General features: G+C 43.4%; 1 protein-coding gene across 1 annotated transcript in view; it reads right to left on the bottom strand.

The window, feature by feature from the left end:
* NDUFAF2 (NADH:ubiquinone oxidoreductase complex assembly factor 2) overlaps positions 1-20,056 on the bottom strand; it is a 136,061-nt gene that overhangs the window by 30,941 nt on the left and 85,064 nt on the right. Inside the window, exon 3 of the mRNA XM_065406649.1 lies at positions 1,240-1,280. Coding sequence (XP_065262721.1) covers positions 1,240-1,280 — 41 coding nt within the window. The remainder of the gene's footprint in view (positions 1-1,239; positions 1,281-20,056) is intronic.

The raw sequence follows: 20,056 nt of genomic DNA, 5'->3' as shown, positions 1-20,056 counted from the left end.
CCCAGTAATCTGAAGACTCCCTCTCTGTCCCCAACAGCACTTTGATCTATGGAGCCCCAGCAGAAAGAATGGAGAGAGAAGCACTCCCATTTCTTCAGTGACTAGAGAGGGAGGGGTATGAGCAAAGATGTACCCTTTGCACAAGCATTTTTGTTTTAAGGTCCTCAACAGCCTCCGGAACACAGGCTTAACTCCATTTTAGTTCCACTTATGGGTTTACTACAGCCCCCATTGCCTGGATAACTCCAGTGAGGAGTGGGGAAGGGAAAGTAGAAGCGACACCAATAGAAAGAGTTGCATAGCAGATGAGAGCTCATTTCTATAATTCTGCGCCTCTTGAAAAAATGTTGGTGTGTAAAAATGACAGGCTGAGTAGTATCTTGAATATGTCATCTTAATGTGCAGCCAAGGTGGGTAACCTGCTAGGTTGTGCACTTCAGGAGGTCACAGATATAGGGCCAGATCCTCAGCTGATGTGCATCAACATAGCGCCACTGAAGTCAATAGAGCTCAACTTACTGACACAGTCTGTTTGGATTGAGCCTTTAGTGATTACTCATTTTTAAGTCTATAGATTCATTGCTAAGTGCCAGATTTCAATAAAACTATGTGTCAAATTCAGGTTTGTTTTTTCTGGTCTTAACAGTCAGAATTGTTCCATTCTTTGCACATTTGTCAGCATGAAAGAGTAAGCAATATTTCACAGCTTTATTCCATTAGAAAGCACTTTTGAAAAAAAGTCAGGACTGCAAAAAGCCCATCTCATTAGTATTGTAAAATGTTAATGCAATATCTTTTTCTGTTCTGATGGCAACTGGCTTTGAAGCCTGCACTTTAATGTCAATTGGCATAAAAAAATCATACTAGGATATAGAGGGTCTGATTTAAAAAAAAAATATTCATAATAACCATTTTAGAATTCACTTATTTAGAAGTTTCTGAATGACCACAATTACTTATCCCGACAACACAATGTAACTTAATTCTGAGAAATTCTATGTAAGAAACAGATATAAACAATTCAGGAATTTCATTTCTACTTCCACACCCTGACATTAACACTGTACTATAAAATTCTAGAAGAGTTTATATCTCTACTGTTTATCATTTACATAAAACGAAATAGGTAGGCAGCACTATTTACATTCTCTCTCTAAAATGGTTTGACGGATCAGTCCAAGAAAACTAATAGGTCTAGTTAAACTGGATTTACAATTGACAAGGCACTTCAGCTCTTACCTCCATTGTGGGTGGATCCTTTCTTCTTTTTCTAATCCAAGCTGCAAAACATATTAAAATATTTCAAAGAAGGGAAATATTTCTTACACCTCAGAGATATTATGAATTCACAAAAGAAACAGCCGCATACAGCAACAATTTGCAGGAAACCATAATACCAAATTCCCCAAAAATACAGTATTTAATTTTTAAGCAGTTATTTGCCCTTGCCCCAAACCCCAGTCGGTAAAATTCACACTTTCAGTTTAGAGAGCATGAACAAGGCCTATGCACTACTTAAATCTTCAAAGAAGGGCTCAAACCTTTTGTGAAGCTCTCTGCACAACGGTGAATTTCACCCAGAGAAAACAACAAAACGACTCTCCTGCAATGGGCATGATCAATAGCTTTACACCACTTCGGAGAGAGGATTCCTGGATATGACTAAAGTGTTAAAGTCCAAAAATTTATAAATTACTCATGAAAGTGTAACAAATAGGATGTATGGTGGGATTCTGAAACCCTTATCATGCTGAGGTAGTACCCTTGCTCTACAAATAGTCCCACTGGTGAGTACAAGTAGCAGAATCTGGCCCATTCTATGGCAGATGTCACAATTACAGGGCTAGCTGCACTTCCAACCCCCCTCTGGTCTCTCTGAGCACATCCCCCGAGGTATCAGGCTTTGTGCCTTCAACTCTCCTGGGGTGAAATCACATGATTCTCCCTGGGGTGCAGTACCCTGCACATCAACCATGCTTATCCAAACAGGTATGCCTGGGTTCGGCACCTACAGTTCTTCCCTGAAGGAACTTGTGACCAGTGGATTACTGTGACTCAAAATAGCCTTCTTAAAACAAAATATTGTTTATTCTTAACCATTGGAACAAAGCATAACATAAGATAAAAAGTTTTTTTTAAAAACACCACAAGAATTACGTGCAAGCCTATCTTACCTGAAGTCCTACCATCCTTAACATGAAGACCTAGTATGTCTAACTTCACAGACACCCCAACCTCTGGAATCTTAGGGTATGTCTACACTACAATTAAACACCCATGACTGGCCTGGGTCAGCTGACTCGGGCTCATGGGGCTCAGGCTTCGGGGCTGTTTAATTGCAGTGTAGACGTTCAGGCTCAGGCTGGAGCCCAGGCCTCTCTCATGTGGGAGAGGGTCCCCAAACAGCTACACTGCAATTAAACCACCCTGTAGTGACTCAGCTGACATGGTCTGCAGATGTTTCATTGCAGTGTAGACATACAACATCCTTGAGACTTGTCTTTAAAGGTAGACAAAGCTCTTTGTTCTCTCAGCTCACATGCTTGGACCTGATGCCCAAAACCTGTTTGGTGTGCTCTAGAGGGGCCAACCTAGAGCATTAAAGCAAAAGGCCCCTGCATTGTCTCAGGTGTTTTGTAACAATTCCCAAGAGTTTGTTGAGGGATGTCTTATCTCGAGTCATGTTTGTTTCCCAATAGTCCTGTTGATTTAATCCAATGTAGTCATTCAGTAAATATTCCAATAACCAGGTCAAAATACAGTATTCAGTATGGGGTTGCACAATTCATAGCTTCTGTAGGCCAAGTGCATTGCACCCAACAGGAGCTCCTTGCATCAATCCAGTCCCTCCCACAAACTCCCTGTATGCCACCCTCCCATCCCTCTCTGTTTCACAGACTCCCTGCAACTCCCCCCACCCATCCCATGCCTAGAGCTCTGTGTGTCCCCCTCATTCCCCCCTCTGCCACATGCCAGTGGTTTTGTGTTTCCTTCTCCCCATACCATTGTGCCCCATTCCCTTCCATGGCAGGGGCTGTGAGGCAACCCTATTCCTCTCTTCCACCCCTGGCAGGGACCCTGTATGTGCCCCATTCTCCCCTCTACCAATGCTGAAGTTTCTGTGTGGCCCCCTCTTACCAGGCTCCTGCATAGTCTCCCCCTTGCAAAGGTTGCTGTGTGCCCCCCATGCCATGGCAGGGTCTGGGTTCCCTCCATTCCCATTCCTCCTCACCAGGTCCCTGCCACCCCAAAGTCCCTGCTTTCCACTCCCTAGCTCCATTCCACCAACCTAGGTCCCTCTTACCCCAACCACCCAGTTCCTCCCTGAGCCATACAGTAAGTCCCCTAGAAAGCATATAGATGTAATGCTTCCTCTACATGCTAAATGTAGTCTCTGGTTTCCCCAATGACACACTTCCTGCTGGGGCAGAAACAAAAGAAGCCCAGGGCAAGGCAGCCACAGGCTGCAGCTACACAGAGCAGTAGGAAGTTTTGTTACCTCTTTTCTGTGCATAGTAAAGGGTCGATCTCGACACCACTCTGCTCGTCAGGCAGATACTACATGGTACCAGGTGTGGAAGGCACACGATGCTGGAAGACCCAATGAGAGTTCACATTGCAAAGGCTACTCCAGAGCCCATGGAACTGCAAGTAATTTCCCACCAGCCCTAAGAATCAGGGAAAGTTCTGCTTATGCTTGGAAAAGGTTCAGACAGCAATTTGAACGGTATATGAAAGCTACAGGGGCAAATAAACCAGAGAATAAGCAAAAGATTGTACGGTAGCAGGTTCAGAAGCCCTAAATGTACACAATGCATTCTCTACAGATGGCGGTGGTGGAAAAGAAGGTTTGAAGAAATAATCAAAGTGTTTGAGGATCATTGTGTCCCTAGGGGGAAAAAACGTTACTTATGAGAGATATATGTTCAGGATGAGAACACAGAATGAAGGGGAAACAATAGAGAAGTCTGTCAGGCTTAGAACTAAAAAGTCGGTGTTGTAATATTAAAAAGCTCTCATTAAAGATCAGATTGTCCTGTGATGTAACAGTTACTAGGCAATGGATCTGATGCTAGAAAGGGCACTATGTACATACCAAGCAGCAGAACAAACAGAAACACAAATAAAAAGCTTACAGATAGGCACAGAGCTCATGACAAATTACTATAGCTAAACCAACAAGGGAAAAGCTCACAGAAATTGGCCAAAGACAGAAACATGGAAAGCAGAAAACAAATCCAGTGATGTAATATTCTATGATTTTATGTAGCAACGAAATGCCCAGCATTCAGACAAGTATGTAGAAACTGCAGTGAACCCAACCATTATGCTAAAATGTGCAGAGAAAGCAGTAAAGTGCACGGGATTCCTCAAGTGAAGAGGAAGAGCTGCTCTTAAGACAATAATAGAGAAGTCAGAAAACTCAAAAGACTGGGTAATTAAAAAGTGCACAAATGGCTGGCACATATGTGACGTCCAAGACAGACATTGGGGCACATGTAAATGGAATAACAGGAAGTGAAAGAGAAATGTAAGGAGCACATGGAAGTGGAAAAGTCAAAAGTGTCTGAAAGACTATTCTGAAGGAACAATTCCAGTGGTGGGTGAGTGCACACTGACACTTAAATGTAATGGGAAAATGATAAAACAAGAATTTGTGGTCGTACACAGAGGAAAACAAACAAAGTGTCTTGGGCCTTCCCACATGTAAGGTGCTTGATCTTAAGAGGATGTATGCCAGAAAGACAACATAGAAACAGCTATGAACATTTTAATCATTTCATATGACGATTTATTCACAGGAGATGAGTGCTTTCCAGTAATATATAAGATACAGTAAGGAGAAGTTGCAGAACCTGTGGTACACACTACACAACATGTTCCTCAAGCCTTAAGAAAGAGGCTAGACGAAGAGCCGCAAACCAAATGGTATCATCTGGAGAATAGAAGAATGTACAACCCGAGTTCACACTTTAGTAACTGTACAGAAAAAAGGAAGGGGACTACGACTGTTTATGGACTGACCCTCAGGCATTGAACTAAAATCTAAGGGGACACTTCCACTTACTCACAAGAAATGAACTGTTGTCCCAGATGGCAGGAGCCAAATTCTTCAGCAAATTAGATGCATCAGCTGGATTTTGGCAGATCTCTTGGACACTGAGAGCTCGAAGATCTGCACTTTCAACACACCATTTGGCAGATACTGCTTCCTAAGACTGCTTTTCAGAATATATTCAGCTCCAAAAGTATTTCGCCATGCAACAAGCCAGATGCTAGAGGGCATAGCAGGCATGAAAGGCTACATCAATGACATAATTTGGAGCAGCACTGCCACTGAACTTCAGGAAATACCAAACAGTTCTGGAAATTGCGAGTGCTAATAACCTTAATGTGACCAAATGTCAATTTCAAACAATGGGAATAATATACTTGGGAGAGAGACGCACCTCAAAAAGAATTTTGCCTGATGAATCAAAGATTAAGGCAGTACTGAACATGTTGAGATCTGAAGATAAAAAGGGGATTCAAATGTTGCTAGGCATGTTGAATTATATCAGCAAATTCATACTTAACTATACAGCTTGCACAACTTATCTAAGATATCTCCCTCACAAGATCATTGTGACGGGGCGCACTCGCCTCTCATGAGCACTTCCTGTCGGCTAGGCATGAACCCGCATTCTCTCTGCTTGCGGTGCCCCCTGTCGGCCGCCTGAATCAGATGTGTCTTCAATGGCTCAGCCCTCCAGCTAAGTCACACAATGTCTAAAGTGGATGAATCCCTTCCGGGAAAACAAAGGTCCAAAACGGACTATCACTGTGCCCTTGTTGGTATCTGTGGCCTCCCTCTGGGCTAGCTAGTAAGTCTGGCCTGCTCTGGTATGGAGCAGTGCCCCCAGGGCTTTTTCCCAGGAGACTCTTTGCCTTTGCTCTCCAGCCAGGTCACTCCTTCAAGTTCAGTCCCATTCTGGAGTAACAAAGTCCAACAAATGATTGGCTCTCTGCAGGGTCTTCATCCCCATCCCTGAGCCCTTTAAATACCAGCGCTGTGCTTGGGCTTCTAAATGAAACTTGTCCCCTTCTTGGGGCTTTGGCCAATATGCTAGTGGTTGGCGAAGGGGTACCCAGGCCCGCCCACTATTCCAGGTCCGAACCCAGGGACCTTATAAACAGCAGCTATGTACTGATTCCATTAATAGTTGCTCCTGCTGCATTCCCTGGGCTGCTTCCTACACAGCCCCTTCCTCTTCAGCCTTACTTCAGGGCTATTCCCTGGGTCACTTCCCACGTAACCACTTACTCTTCACCCTTACCTCAGGGCTCACGTTCTCCACTCCTCTTCTTCCTCCCCGAATGCCAATGCCATCAGAACCCATCTTCTGGTTCTCCCTTGAGCTCCAGCAAGGAGGACGCTTTCTTACTCCTCTGGTCCGAGACAGGAATTAACCTGCTCAGGCCCTGCACCTCCTTTTATCTGATCCTGCTTCGCTCTGATTGGGTGCTTCCCTGCAATCTCTGTAGGCAAGCCTGGAGGACCCACCTTCATTGGGGTGAGTTGTGGTAGGACCACAAGGCCTCCAGCAGGGGGCCTCAACGGGTCTGGTACACCCTGTCTCAGTCATCAAATGGGTATGGATGCCAGAGCATAAAAGAGAGTTCAATGATTTAAAGCACATTCTGACATCAGCTCCAGTGCTACAATTTTTTGACCCACTGTAGGACATCAAATTCTCTACAGATGCATTGAAAGAAGGGCTTGAAGCTGTACTATTACCATGTCATCAAACTGATTGGTTGCCAGTCTCATATGCAATTAGGGCTATGACAGCAACAGAGATGTATGCACAAACTGAAAAAGAAACGCTAAGTATGGTGTATAAATGTCAACTCCTTCTATGGTAGAAGCTTCAAAGCAGAAACTAATCACAAACCATTGATTGCACTACACAAAAGGGGACTTGAAGAAGCATCACTAAGAATACAGTGACTACTTTTGAAAATACAGAAGTATGAATTCATAGATTCCAAGGCCAGAAGGAACCTTAGTGATCATCTAGTCTGACTTCTGGTAGAACACAGGCCATAGAACTTCCCCAAAATAATTCCTAGAGCATATTTTTAAAATCAAGAATGGATGTTTTTCTAAAAATTGTCTGTGATGAAGAATTCACCATGACCCTTGGTAAACTGCTCCAATGATTAATTACTGTCACTGTTAAAAATGTACACCTTATTTCCAGTCTGAAGTGGTCTAGCTTCAACTTCGAGCCACTGGAGTGTTAAGCAAAATAGATTGATCTCCTTGAGTCTATCACTATCAGGAATCCTTTAATCATTCTCGTGTCTCTTCTCTGAACCCTCTCCAATGTATTAACATCCTTCTTGAATGGCGGGCACCAGAACTGGACACATTATTCCAGCAGCAGTCACACCGGTGCCAAATATAGAGGTAAAATAACCTCTCTAATCCTACTCAGGATTCCCTTGCTCATGCATCTCAAGATTGCATTAACTTTTTTGGTCACAGTGTCACACTGGGAGCTCACTATCAGCTGATTAGCCATCACGACCCCCAAATCTTTTTCAGAGTCACTGCTTCTCAGGAAAGAATCCCTCATCTTGTAAGTATGCCCTACATCCTTTGTTCCTAGATGTACACATTTATATTTAGCCTATTAAAATGCATATTTTGTTCACACCCAGTTTACCAAGCAATCCAGATTACTCAATCAGTGACCAATCCTTTTAATTATCACTCCCCAATTTTTGGGTGATCTGCAAACTTTATCAGTGATGATCTGTAGCAGACACCAACTAATACTCCTCTTGTGCTTTATCTGTTAAGACATTGAACCATAAGCATTCAATAGCATTTTTTTTTTGAGTTATCAGTGACTTGGAAACAAGTATTGTCATGTTTTACATACTGTGTCACTACCCCTCCTCTCTTGCCTACTTGATCCTTCCTAAATAGGTTATAACCATTGATTTTAACTTTATAATTGTGCAAATCATCCCACCACGTTTGAGTAATACCAATTAGACCAAATTTATGTTTATAAATGAGCAATTCCAATTCCTCATTTGTTACACAGGCTCCTAGTGTTGTATAGGATAGTCAAGAATTTCTTCTCTTCATGTCCTTTAATTCCTTGATTACTTTTGTTCTCAGCATTATTACTTTGACTACCACCTGATTACTCTAGACAGACTGTCCCCAAGGAGATTGGTCCCTCTTCTAATTAGGTGGAGGCCATCCAAACTTCACAGTCCCCGCTCCCCACAGCAAAGTTGACCAATGTTCCACAAAACCGAAACCCCTTACCCTACACCAATTTTAGCTAGTGGTTCCCTTCTAGAATCTTTTACCTTCTGTCTTTCTTTGTTCATGGGACAGGAAGGGTCTCAGAAGATCGTTTGGACATTCTTCTTCAGCACACTTCTGAGTTCCCTGAAGTCATCTGCTATCTGCAAGATATCCCATGCTGCAGTATCATTAGAGCCAATATGAACCATCACCACTGAATCCTTGCCCAATGACTTGATAAGTCCTAAGATTGGACAGACTTCTGGTGTCGTGGCTCCGGAAAGCAGCATACTGTTCTCATAGACTTTAAGGTCAGAAGGGACCATTATGATCTTCTAGTCTGACCTCCTGCACAATGCAGGCCACAGAATCTCACCCATTCCTATAACAAACCCCTGACCTACGTCTGAGCTATTGAAGTCCTCAACTTGTGGTTTAAAGACTTCGAAGTGCAGAGAATCCTCCAGAAAGTGACCTGTGCCCCATGCTGCAGAGGAAGGCGAAACCCCCCCAAGGCCTCTGCCAATCTGCCCTGGAGGAAAATTCCTTCCCGACCCCAAATATGGTGATCAGCTAAACCCTGAGCATGTGGGCAAGACTCACCAGCCAGATACCCAGGAAAGAATTCTCTATAGTAACTCAGATCCCACCCTGTCTAGTGTCCCATCACAGGCCATTGGGCATATTTACTGCTAATAGTCAAAGATGAATTAATTGCCAAAATTAGGCTATCCCATCATTCCATCCCTTCCATAAATTTATCAAGCTTAGTCTTGAAACCAAATATGTCTTTTGCCTCCACTGCTCCCCTTGGAAGGCTGTTCCAGAACTTCACTCCTCTGATGGTTAGAAACCTTCGTCTAATTTCAGTGTCCACACTTGATGGCCAGTTTATATCCATTTGTTCTTGTGTCCACATTGGTACTAAGCTTAATTAATTCCTCTCCCTCCCTGGTATTTATCCCTCTGATATATTTATAGAGAGCAATCATATTTCCCCTCAGCCTTCTTTTGGTTAGGCTAAACAAGCCAAACTCTTTGAGTCTCCTTTCATAAGACAAGTTTTCCATTCCTTGGATCATCCTAGTAGCCCTTCTCTGTACCTGTTCCAGTTTGAATTCATCCTTCTTAAACATGGGAGACCAGAACTGCACACAATATTCCAGATGAGGCCTCACCAGTGCTTTGTAGAACGGTACTAACACCTCCTTATCTCTACTGGAAATACCTTGCCTGATGCATCCCAAGACCGCGTTAGCTTTTTTCACAGCCATATCACATTGGCGGCTCATAGTCATCCTGTGATCAGCCAATACTCCGAGGTCCTTCTCCTCCTCTGTTACTTCCAAGTGATGTGTCCCCAGTTTATAACAAAAATTCTTGTTATTAATCCCTAAATGCATGTCCTTGCACTTTTCACTATTCAATTTCATCCTATTACTATTACTCCAGTTTACAAAGTCATCCAGATCTTCCTGTAGAATATCCTGGTCCCTCTCTGTATTGGCAATACCTCCCAGCTTCATGTCATCCACAAACTTTATTAGCGCATTCCCACTTTTTGTGCCAAGGTCAGTAATAAAAAGATTAAATAAGATTGGTCCCAAAACCGATCCCCGAGGAACTCCACTAGTAACCTCCTTCCAGCCTGATAGTTCACCTTTCAGTATGACCCATTGTAGTCTCCCCTTTAACCAGTTCCTTATCCACCTTTCAGTTTTCATATTGATCCCCATCTTTTCCAATTTAGCTAATAATTCCCCATGTGGAACCATATCAAATGCCTTACTGAAATCGAGGTAAATTAGATCCACTGCGTTTCCTTTATCTAAAAAATCTGTTACCTTCTCAAAGAAGAAGATCAGGTTGGTTTGGCACGATCTACCTTTTGTAAAACTGAAGGGTTAAAATCCATGTGCTGTTTATGTAACAACTTGGTATATGGATTGTGTGAGCTCTTTTACAGGCCCGAAGTCCAGAGTTTGGTCAAAAGACCAGAGGCCTAGCAAATAGTGATCAGCTAAGAGAAGCAGAATAAACGAAGATAACCTTGCTTGCTAAGATAGGCCTGGTCAGCAAAATTGCCAGATGTTGGAGCAATAACTGAATATTGTGTCTTATGCAAAGTTGCAAATAGAACAAAGCAGCCCTGTTTCTGTTGTGTTAGTTTCTTCTGTAGGGAGATGTTCTTCCCACACTCCAACCTTGAGTTCATGAAGGGTTGGAACATGTCAGTATAAGATATGGCCTCCTCCCACCTTCCTTTCCCAGGGACCAATGCCTGCCTTAAAACACAAAGGAGACAATCTTTATTGTCATATACTTTCACTGTTTCTTTGCTTTATCCCTTAGGAATGTACCCGTTGGACAATCAAAGGAGCTACTTCATTCCTATGGACCCCAAATCAGAATTCAACATCTGTATTTTATACTAATACATTTCATTAAAGTACTAATTAAATGTTAACTTGTTAACTTAAAACCATGGGCGGAGACATTATGTAACCTTTAACCATTGGCTACTGTGCTATCTTGTCTTGCTGCTAGAATCTATCCGGGGGTGTGGGACTGCCTACCACGTCACTTTCCCTCGCCCATGGAAAATCCATATATTCCATTGTAATCAATTAATTGACAGTGTCTCTGAGCCTAATAAGCAAGATGACACTTCGCCAGCACTGTGCGTAATAAACTCCTATGCTTGACCTCTACACGGTGTGGATTTATGTTCCTTCAAAAACCATGTTGTATTTTGTCCCAATTACCATTGACCTCAATGTCCTTAACTACTTTCTCCTTCAAAACTTTTTCCAAGACCTTGCATACTACAGATGTCAAACTAACAGGCCTGTAGTTACCTGGATCACGTTTTTTCCCTTTCTTAAAAATAGGAACTATGTTAGCAATTCTCCAGTCATATGGTACAACCCCTGAGTTTACAGATTCATTAAAAATTCTTACTAATGGGCTTGCAATTTCATGTGCCAGTTCATTTAATATTCTTGAATGAAGATTATCTGGGCCCCCCGATTTAGTCCCATTAAGCTGTTCGAGTTTGGCTTTTACCTCGGATGTGGTAATATCTACCTCCATATCCTCATTCCCATTTGTCATCCTACCATTATCCCTAAGCTCCTCATTAGCCTCATTAAAGACTGAGGCAAAGTATTTGTTTAGATATTGGGCCATGCCTAAATTATCCTTAACCTCCACTCCATCCTCAGTGTTTAGCGGTCCCACTTCTTCTTTCTTTGTTTTCTTCTTATTTATATGGCTATAGAACTTTTTACTATTGGTTTTAATTTCCTTTGCAAGGTCCAACTCTACATGGCTTTTGGCCTGTCTCACTTTATCCCTACATGTTCTGACCTCAATAAGGTAGCTTTCCTTGCTGATCCCTCCCATCCTCCACTCCTTGTAGGCTGCCTGCTTTTTCTTAATCACCTCTCTGAGATGCTTGCTCATCCAGCTTGGTCTACAACTCCTGCCTATGAGTTTTTTCCCCTTTCTTGGGATGCAGGCTTCTGATAGTTTCTGCAACCTTGACTTGAAGTAAATCCAGGTCTCCTCCGCCTTTAGATCCACAAGTTCTTCAGTCCAATCCACTTCCCTAACTAATTTCCTTAATTTTTTAAAGTTAGCCCTTTTGAAATCAAAAACCCTAGTCACAGATCTATTTTTGTTTATCCTTCCATTTAGTTTGAAATGAATTAGCTCATGATCACTCGAACCAAGGTTGTCCCCTACAACCATTTATTCTATGATGTCCTCACTACTCACCAAAACCAAATCTGAAATGGCATCCCCTCTTGTTGGTTCAGCAACTACTTGGTGAAGGAATCCATCAGCTATCACATCCAGGAAAATCTGAGCCCTATTATTACTACTAGCACTTGTCCTCCAGTCTATATCTGGGAAGTTAAAGTCTCCCATGATCACACAATTCCCATTAGTATTTACTTCATTAAAAACATTATAGGGGTCTCTATCCATATCCAAATCGGATCCCGGCGGTCTATAGCACACCCCAAGCACTATTCCAGGGGAGGCTCTAGTAGCTTTCTTCCCCAATGTGATTTTTGCCCAGACATACTCTGTCTTATCCATTCCATCACTTCTTATTTCTTTACAGTCTACCTCATCATTGATATACAATGCTACTCCACCACCTTTGCCTTTATTTCTATCTTTCCTAAACAGCACATACCCTTCAATACCTGTACTCCAGTCATGACTATTATTCCACCATGTTTCTGTTATCCCTATGTCTGGTTTCACATCCTGCACCAATAGCTCTAGTTCCTCCATTTTGCTACCTAGGCTCCTCGCATTAGTGTACAAACATCTTAATTTTTGCTGTTTGGCTTCTCTCGCATTCTTTACCTGATTAGGCACAGACATTCTACCGCCAGTATCACCTATTAGACCGGTATCTATACTACCCTTCCTCCTTATGTCCATTCTCCTACCCACGGCTGTATCCTTTCTTACTTCATTTTCTTCCCTCTCAATGTTAAAATCCGGCGTGGAGATTACCTGGACATCTCCCAACCATCTCCCCCAAATTCCTAGTTTAAAGCTCTCTTAATCAGTTGTACCAGCCTCCATCCTAGAAGTCTATTTCCCTCCCTACTCAGGTGAAGTCCATCCCGAGAGAACAGTCCTCGGTCCATGAATGCTTCCCAGTGGCCATACATCCCAAAGCCCTCCTTATAGCACCACTGCCTGAGCCACCTGTTGATCATCATAATCTTGTCACACCTTTGTTGCCCTTCTCTAGGAACAGACACAGTCCCACTGAAGATCACCTGAGCCTCAATTTCCTTAAGCGTTTTCCCCAGTCTGGCATAGTCTCCCTTGATACGTTCCAGCAAGAATCTAGCCACATCATTTGTTCCCACATGAAGGACAATCAGTGGATTTTTTCACGCTCCTGTTAGGATCCTCTTTAGCCTCAGGTCCACATCCCGTATCTTAGCACCCGGCAGACAGCACACCCTTCTGTTCTCTGGATCAGCTCTAGTTACAGGCCTGTCTATTCTTCTCAGTAAGGAGTCCCCAATCACGTAAGACCTGCCTTTTCCTGGTGATGGTGTGAATCTCCAGTCTATCCCCTGTTCCCTCTGGCTGCAAGTCCTCTCAATTCCTATTCTCCCTTGCAATCCTCTGCAACCCATCCCATATCCTCCTGGGGCTCATATTTGGTGTTATCTCCATTGACTCTTCCCCTCTTCCTATAGGACTAGCTGCTCTTCTCTTCTTCCTTGCCCTCTCACTTCAGTGACCACCTGCTGTGCCCCTTCTTCATTTTCCAACTCCGCAAACCTGTTCCTGAGCTCTATTTCTCCTTTACTAGCCCGTCTTTTCCTCAGGCTGGTTCTCTTAGTCACATGCTTCCACTGTCCACTTTCCTCACCCAGCAGTCTCTCCTCAGAGTTCTTTGGTCCTGCTTCTATCTGCAAGTCTGAGATTTTCCCTTCAGCCTCCTCATGTCTTTACTCCATCATCCGCTCGAACCCCCTTCTAAACTCAACCAGAGTTTCCACCTGCATCTCCAATCCTCGGATCTTTTCTTCCATCAGCTCTATCAGGCAGCACTTCATGCAGACAAAACTCTTTTCAGGTACCCCCTCCAGGATCACGTACATGCCGCAGCTTCCACATCCAGTCATCTTCATCGTGTCTTCCACTGCTTGGGTCACTACCACTGCTGCCTCTGTATCTGTCATAGCCTTCTCATCTAAGTCCTGCTAGTCCGAGAAACACAAACCAAACCAAAACACCACCACCCACAGCAACACAAACCCCCAACGAGCACCAAAACACTGCCAGACCACCACACACTCCCTTCACTAGCCTGGCTCTCTTAGTCTTCCCCTCAAATTCCCCTTGCAAACTCCCACTCAAACTCCCCTGTTTACAGCTCTGTTTGCTGGCTCCTGTGCTGCTGCAGCTGTTTAAGCTGTAGCTGTTCTGTTGTCCATCTGCCTCTTGCAGAATGTTCTTTCTACTCTTCTGAGTATTGAATCTTCAACAAGCATAGTCTGTCTTCCTTGGATGACTGGAGAACTCTTTGTGGGCAAGCTTGATTTTCTTACAGGTTGAGCTGAGCTGCCATCCACATGTGTCCCCCATAGATTTCTTTGTTCCCTTCAACCTGCTGGATTGTGAGAAGTACCTTGCAAAGTTTCCATGTTCAGGACTTGGTATTGATTTGAAACTTCTAGTTATATGGAATCCCTCCCGGTCTTCTTCCCTCTGGTGGCAACAGCCTGACCATCCTCATCTATCTCCAGCTGTGTAGAATGCCACAATGACTTCTTGCCTCTGGTGGTTATGAACTGCCAGGCTTCCTCTCTGACTTCCTCAGTCTCCAATTCCTTGGTAGCCAGCTCCTTTGTTCCTGGAACCTGGGGTACTGGGTGGTGTTTTCCCAACCTGGCAGTCCAGGAACTCCTCAGCTTCTCTGATTCTCAGTAGCATCTCAACTTGCCCCTCCAATCCAAGAATCTTTTCCCCCAGCACAGTCACGAATTTCCACTTCATGCACATGAAATCCCTTCTGTCCTCAGGTAAGAAAAAGAACATGGCACATCTGCTGCAGGTCATCCCCACTGTTCTATTGCTGGCCATCTTGATATCACATGTAGTGCTGAACCTGAAAGCAAAGCCTCTCACCCTGCCCCTCTAAACTCCCGTGGAAACTCCCTTGTTAGCTGCCTCTTTGCAGCTCTCGGATTTGCCTAACAAGTTCCTTTTTATACTAAGTCTACCCTGCTTAACTCAGCTCTGCCCCTCATCATTAGGGAGCAATTAACCAGTCAGAGACTTCGAACAGGTGGGCTGATGAAAGCGTCAAGGGCTAGAGTCTCATAGCAGTCCTGCATAGTGAAATCCTGCAAGTAGTGATAAGCTGTAAGTACAGGAGGGAAAAAATGCAACACTTCCTACCTGCCTATTCCCTCAATAAAAGTCAGCTTTTAGTGATCTCAGGAGTGCTCTTAAAGGGGAAACAGATCGTGGTTCCCACGATGAGAAAGAAAATATTGGAAAGAATACACAAAGGGCAGCTAAGAATGACCAAATCAAAGAGGAGAGCTAGAGAAATTGTATTCTGGTCACTAGTGACATTGAAGAAATGGCGAACAGGTGAGGAATATATCAGAAATACAGAGTGTGACGTTGTGCAGTCTACATGGTTTTATAAAAACATGATAATAAGTGAATATAATGTAACTGGGATAGTTTTATAAAAAATTTGATAATAAGTGAGTATAATGCAAATGGGATATGCTTTGTGCAAAAGGTCTCTTGTAAGGTATCATTACAAAGCTCATAATCTACTGAGTGTGATCATCCTATTTGTAGAAATGTACCACTCTTGTATCTAAAACTAGAAATATAAAATGTAACTCTGAGGGCCTATTGTAATTATGTAAAGTGTGGGCCATTAATGATGGTTTGGAATCTTGATGACTCCCATTGTCTGCAGATGGCTGTTTACCTGTGAGTCTCCCTGTATATGTGTGTGCTGGCAAGTGAGTAATGAAGTCTTGCAGTGACATGTGATCATGTCACCTGAACTGGAATCCATCTTTAACCTGGTGCTTTTCCAGTGAGGGGGGGGTGGAAACCCAGAGGGACAAAGGGTTCCCGCCTTATGCAAAAGATATATAAAGGGGTGGAAGAGAACAGAGAGAGAGAGAAGCCATCATGAAGAATCCCCTAGCTATCACCTGAGCTGGAACAAGAGCTGTACCAGGGGGAAGAATTGTGCCCAGGCCTGGAAGGTGTCCAGTCTGAGAAAAAGCTTACTGAAGCATCTCTGAGGGTGAGATTATCTGTGTTCAGTTTGATTAGGCATAGATTTGCGCATTTTATTTTATTTTGCTTGTGACTTACTTTGTTCTGTCTGTTACTACTTTGAACCACTTAAATCCTACTGTCTGTATTTAATAAAATCACTTTTTATTTAGTAATTTACTCAGAGTATGTATTAATACCTGAGGGAGCAAACAACTGTGCGTATCTCTCTATCAGTGTTATAGAGGGCGAACAATTTATGAGTTTGCCCTGCATAAACTTTATGCAGGGTAAAACGGATTTATCTGGGTTTAGACCCCATTGGGAGTTGGGCATCTGAGTGCTAAAGACAAGCACACTACTGAGAGCTGTTTTCAGGTAAACTTGCAGCTTTGGGACAAGTGATTCAGACCCTGAGTCTTTGTTAGAGCAGACTGGAGTGTCTGGCTCAGCAAGACAGGGTGCTGGAGTCCTGAGCTGGCAGGGAAAACAGAAGCAGGGGTAGTCTTTGCACATTGGGTGGCAGCTCCCAAGGGGGTTTCTGTGATCCAACCCGTCACACAGAGATTCCCAGCAGAAAGAACCAATGGTATCATATGAAAAAATGCACAATTCCATGGAACAAAGTTAGAATTGATATGTTCAGTTTGAGAAGACATGACCACCTGGTTACAATGGACTACTTTACTAATTTCCCAGAAGTAGTCATATTTGAAGATACCACTGCAGCAACAGGCACATTAAGTTTGTATTTGTACATCATGAAATTTCAAGAACAATAATAACTGACAAAGAGAGAACCGTTCAAGAATAGGGCATTCCTGGATACTATACCTCCATCTACCCCAATTCCCTGCTTGTCTCATCATCACCATCCCCCTATTACTCTGCAAGGTCCCTGCTTTGTTTTCCCCCACCCCAATTCTGGGTTTCAGCTTCCCACCCCCAAGCACCAAGTCCACTCCCTACCAGGTCCTCCCTCCTCCCCCGCACCACCACCGTCCCTCAGTCCTCTCCGGGTCCCTGCTTTCTTCTTCTTGTACCGTCACTCCCTACTATCTCTCCACCGGTTCCGTGCTCCACCTGCACATGCACACACTCCCTGTAAGGCTCTCTTACTTTTGTTAGTGTGCAGGATACAATGTCCACACTCAAGTTAAACTGCTGCTTCTAATATGTGTACACAGCAGCAGGGGGCAGTAGAGATTTCTCTGCCTGCAGTACCAGAAAATCTGGGGGCCCTGATTTTCCTGTGAATCAGGCTTTTCCAGTGTTCCGATTTCCACCAATCTCAACAGGTTTTTGCCCATTGATGTCTAGAACATTCCCAGAAATTTTGGTATTGATCAGATGAGCTGTTCCAAAGTTACTGCATTACAGACAAATGCCATCAAGTTCCACGTTAGACCTCACTTCACTTGGCTAATGAATTATTAAAGACCACTTGAAATCCATCACAGATACCACACAAATGTATATCTCTGGTACTCTCCATATACACATCAATATTTGTCAGCATTTAGAAGCACCAGTGCACTAGCATTTAGCTTATTTGAGCTTCCAATGTACAGAAATGAGGAGTGTATGACTGGTACATCCTGCAAATATTCTCTCTCCCCCACTATAATTTTTCAAATGAATAAGCAGCAGAAACGCAAGCAGCCAGTAGTGAGCATCAGGACAACCAGTTCCACATACACATATGTAACCATAGGAGAACATTTTGTGTCTGTAGAATAAAGACATTTGCTACTGTGTTTGAAAATTAGAGTAAAAGTGACATTCAATGAAATATGTTAAAAAATTCATAGTATGAATTGTGGGCGTCTAAAAATTCCAAGATGGTTTGTGGAGCACTTCATAACAATCTTTACCATTTCTAATACAGTTCTATTTTACATTCACACAGCACTTCCATAGAAAGATCAAGAGCACTCTGTAAGCTGCGTAGATAGAAATTGTTTCACTTCACCACTGAAATTAAACATGGCAGCCAATCTGCTCCAGCAACACCATGGAATAGTTGTTAGGAAGAACTAGTCTCCAATTAAAATGAGAGCGGTATTATGAAGATAGGCAAAATGAAATTACCCAATCTGGAATTTAGCCAGGACTCCAAAGTTAATAGCCTTAACTCAAGGCTACTACTAAGGTATCTTTAATGTAGAGTGGCCAGGTGCCTGGTTTTCAGCTGGAAAGTCTGGTCGAAAAGGGGACCTGACAGTGTCCAGTCACTGCGAGCAGGGGAGATGGGGAGGCACTGGGTCATCACCTGCTCCAGCCCCTTCTCAGCTGGGGCTGCCTCCTACCTTTGTCGGGCAGCTGCAGCTCCCAGTCCCAGCTCCACAGGAAAGTCCCTCCTGATCCAGGTGGGGGGTTGGGGTTGGGAGGGAAAAAGCAGCGAGCAATGCCCCCGGCATTCGGGAGGCTCCACACAGTGCCCCCGAATGCCAGGTCTGCAGCTCCCATTGGCTGGGAACGCGGTCAATGGGAGCTGTGGGGGCGGCGCCTGCGGACGGGGCGGTGCGTGGAGCCACCTGGCTGCCCCTGCGCCTAGGACCCAGAGGAACATGCCAGCCACTTCCGCCTGAGGTCAGCACTGCCCGGAGTCCCCACCCCCAGCCCCACTCCAGAGCCCGCATCCCCAGCCCTGAGCCTGTACCCCCTCCCACACCCCAACCCCCTGCACCAGCCCAGTGAAAATGAGCAAGGGTGGGGGGATGGAGTGAGCAGGGGCAGAGCCTTGGAGAAGAGACAGTGTTCAGTTTTCTACAGATAGAAAGTTGGCAACCCTAGGAAAGAGGCAAAGCAGCAGACATGTTAGAAGCACAATAAAAGGTGTGCAATGAACACAAAACAACAGGCAGGCAGCAGGAAAGCATGAAAAGAGAAGGCAGTTTTAATGTTTAATAAAGGGAGCAGTTTTTAAACTCACATCATATAGGTGATTATTTTCTACAGTCTCTCTCTCTCTCTCTCTCTCTCTGAATGGTTTTATTACAGCACAGTCAGTTTTATTCCTCAATCCTCAACATCTATAACTTGCTTTCCATTTTGGGAAAATTGCTATTATTTTCTTAAAATGCTAGTATCTTCACAGCTGTATTTCAGCTTCAGCTTACCACCAATTCATGGTTCTGTACAAAATGATCTTTGAAATCATACCAAGTGTAAGCTGCAGCTGCAAGTGATTGCAGAAATACAAGCATTTCAATGGTTGCCTTTCCCCTTCTGCCACCCTTCATTGCCAGCTTGGATTTTTAACCAATTATTTGATTAGAGATTTGCAGTTGAATGGAGTATTTTTATGAAGTGATATTTATTTGATTAATTGCCTCAGCTCAACACTCCACACACAGGCCATTGAAAGTATTTTAACTTTATCTTTAAAAGTTAAATAAATTTTATGAGCAAAATATATGAAGTGAGGAATATGTTATTCAAAATATTTTTACTCGTTAGAGATGATCCTCAGTTTGCTGCACCCATGGAGTGACAAAATGTCATCCCTCATTTATGAAGTTATTTCTCATATCAAACCTTCCATCATCATATTACTCCCATTTACACACATAGATAACATATTTATGATGGTATGTATTTTTTCGCTCTCCACCTACAAATACAAAAAACAAAAAACCCCAAACCTTTGAATTTATAGTTTTATAGGTGGTTCCACCCTTCTTTCCTTGGACTAAATGCCAGAACCACAAAATCTCACAGCTGAACCTTAAAAATAACTTGTCGATCCAAACACAACACTAGATACTACTTTTCCAAACAGTTACAGCTGAATTCAGTTCAGTATCTGTAATAAGCTACAGTAGAAAATCATAAATTTGTGACACAAGTGTTCCTTTACTGCCTGATACAAGTGACTCCTGTGCAGCAGAGCACACTTCATCTTGTAAAACATTTGAGCATTCCCCTCCCCCGCCCCAA

Source organism: Emys orbicularis, chromosome 6 (assembly GCF_028017835.1).
Source record: "Emys orbicularis isolate rEmyOrb1 chromosome 6, rEmyOrb1.hap1, whole genome shotgun sequence".
Lineage (NCBI taxonomy): Eukaryota > Metazoa > Chordata > Testudines > Emydidae > Emys > Emys orbicularis.
The sequence above is the reverse complement of the archived record's forward strand: the minus strand, read 5'-3'. Positions and strand labels throughout refer to the sequence as shown.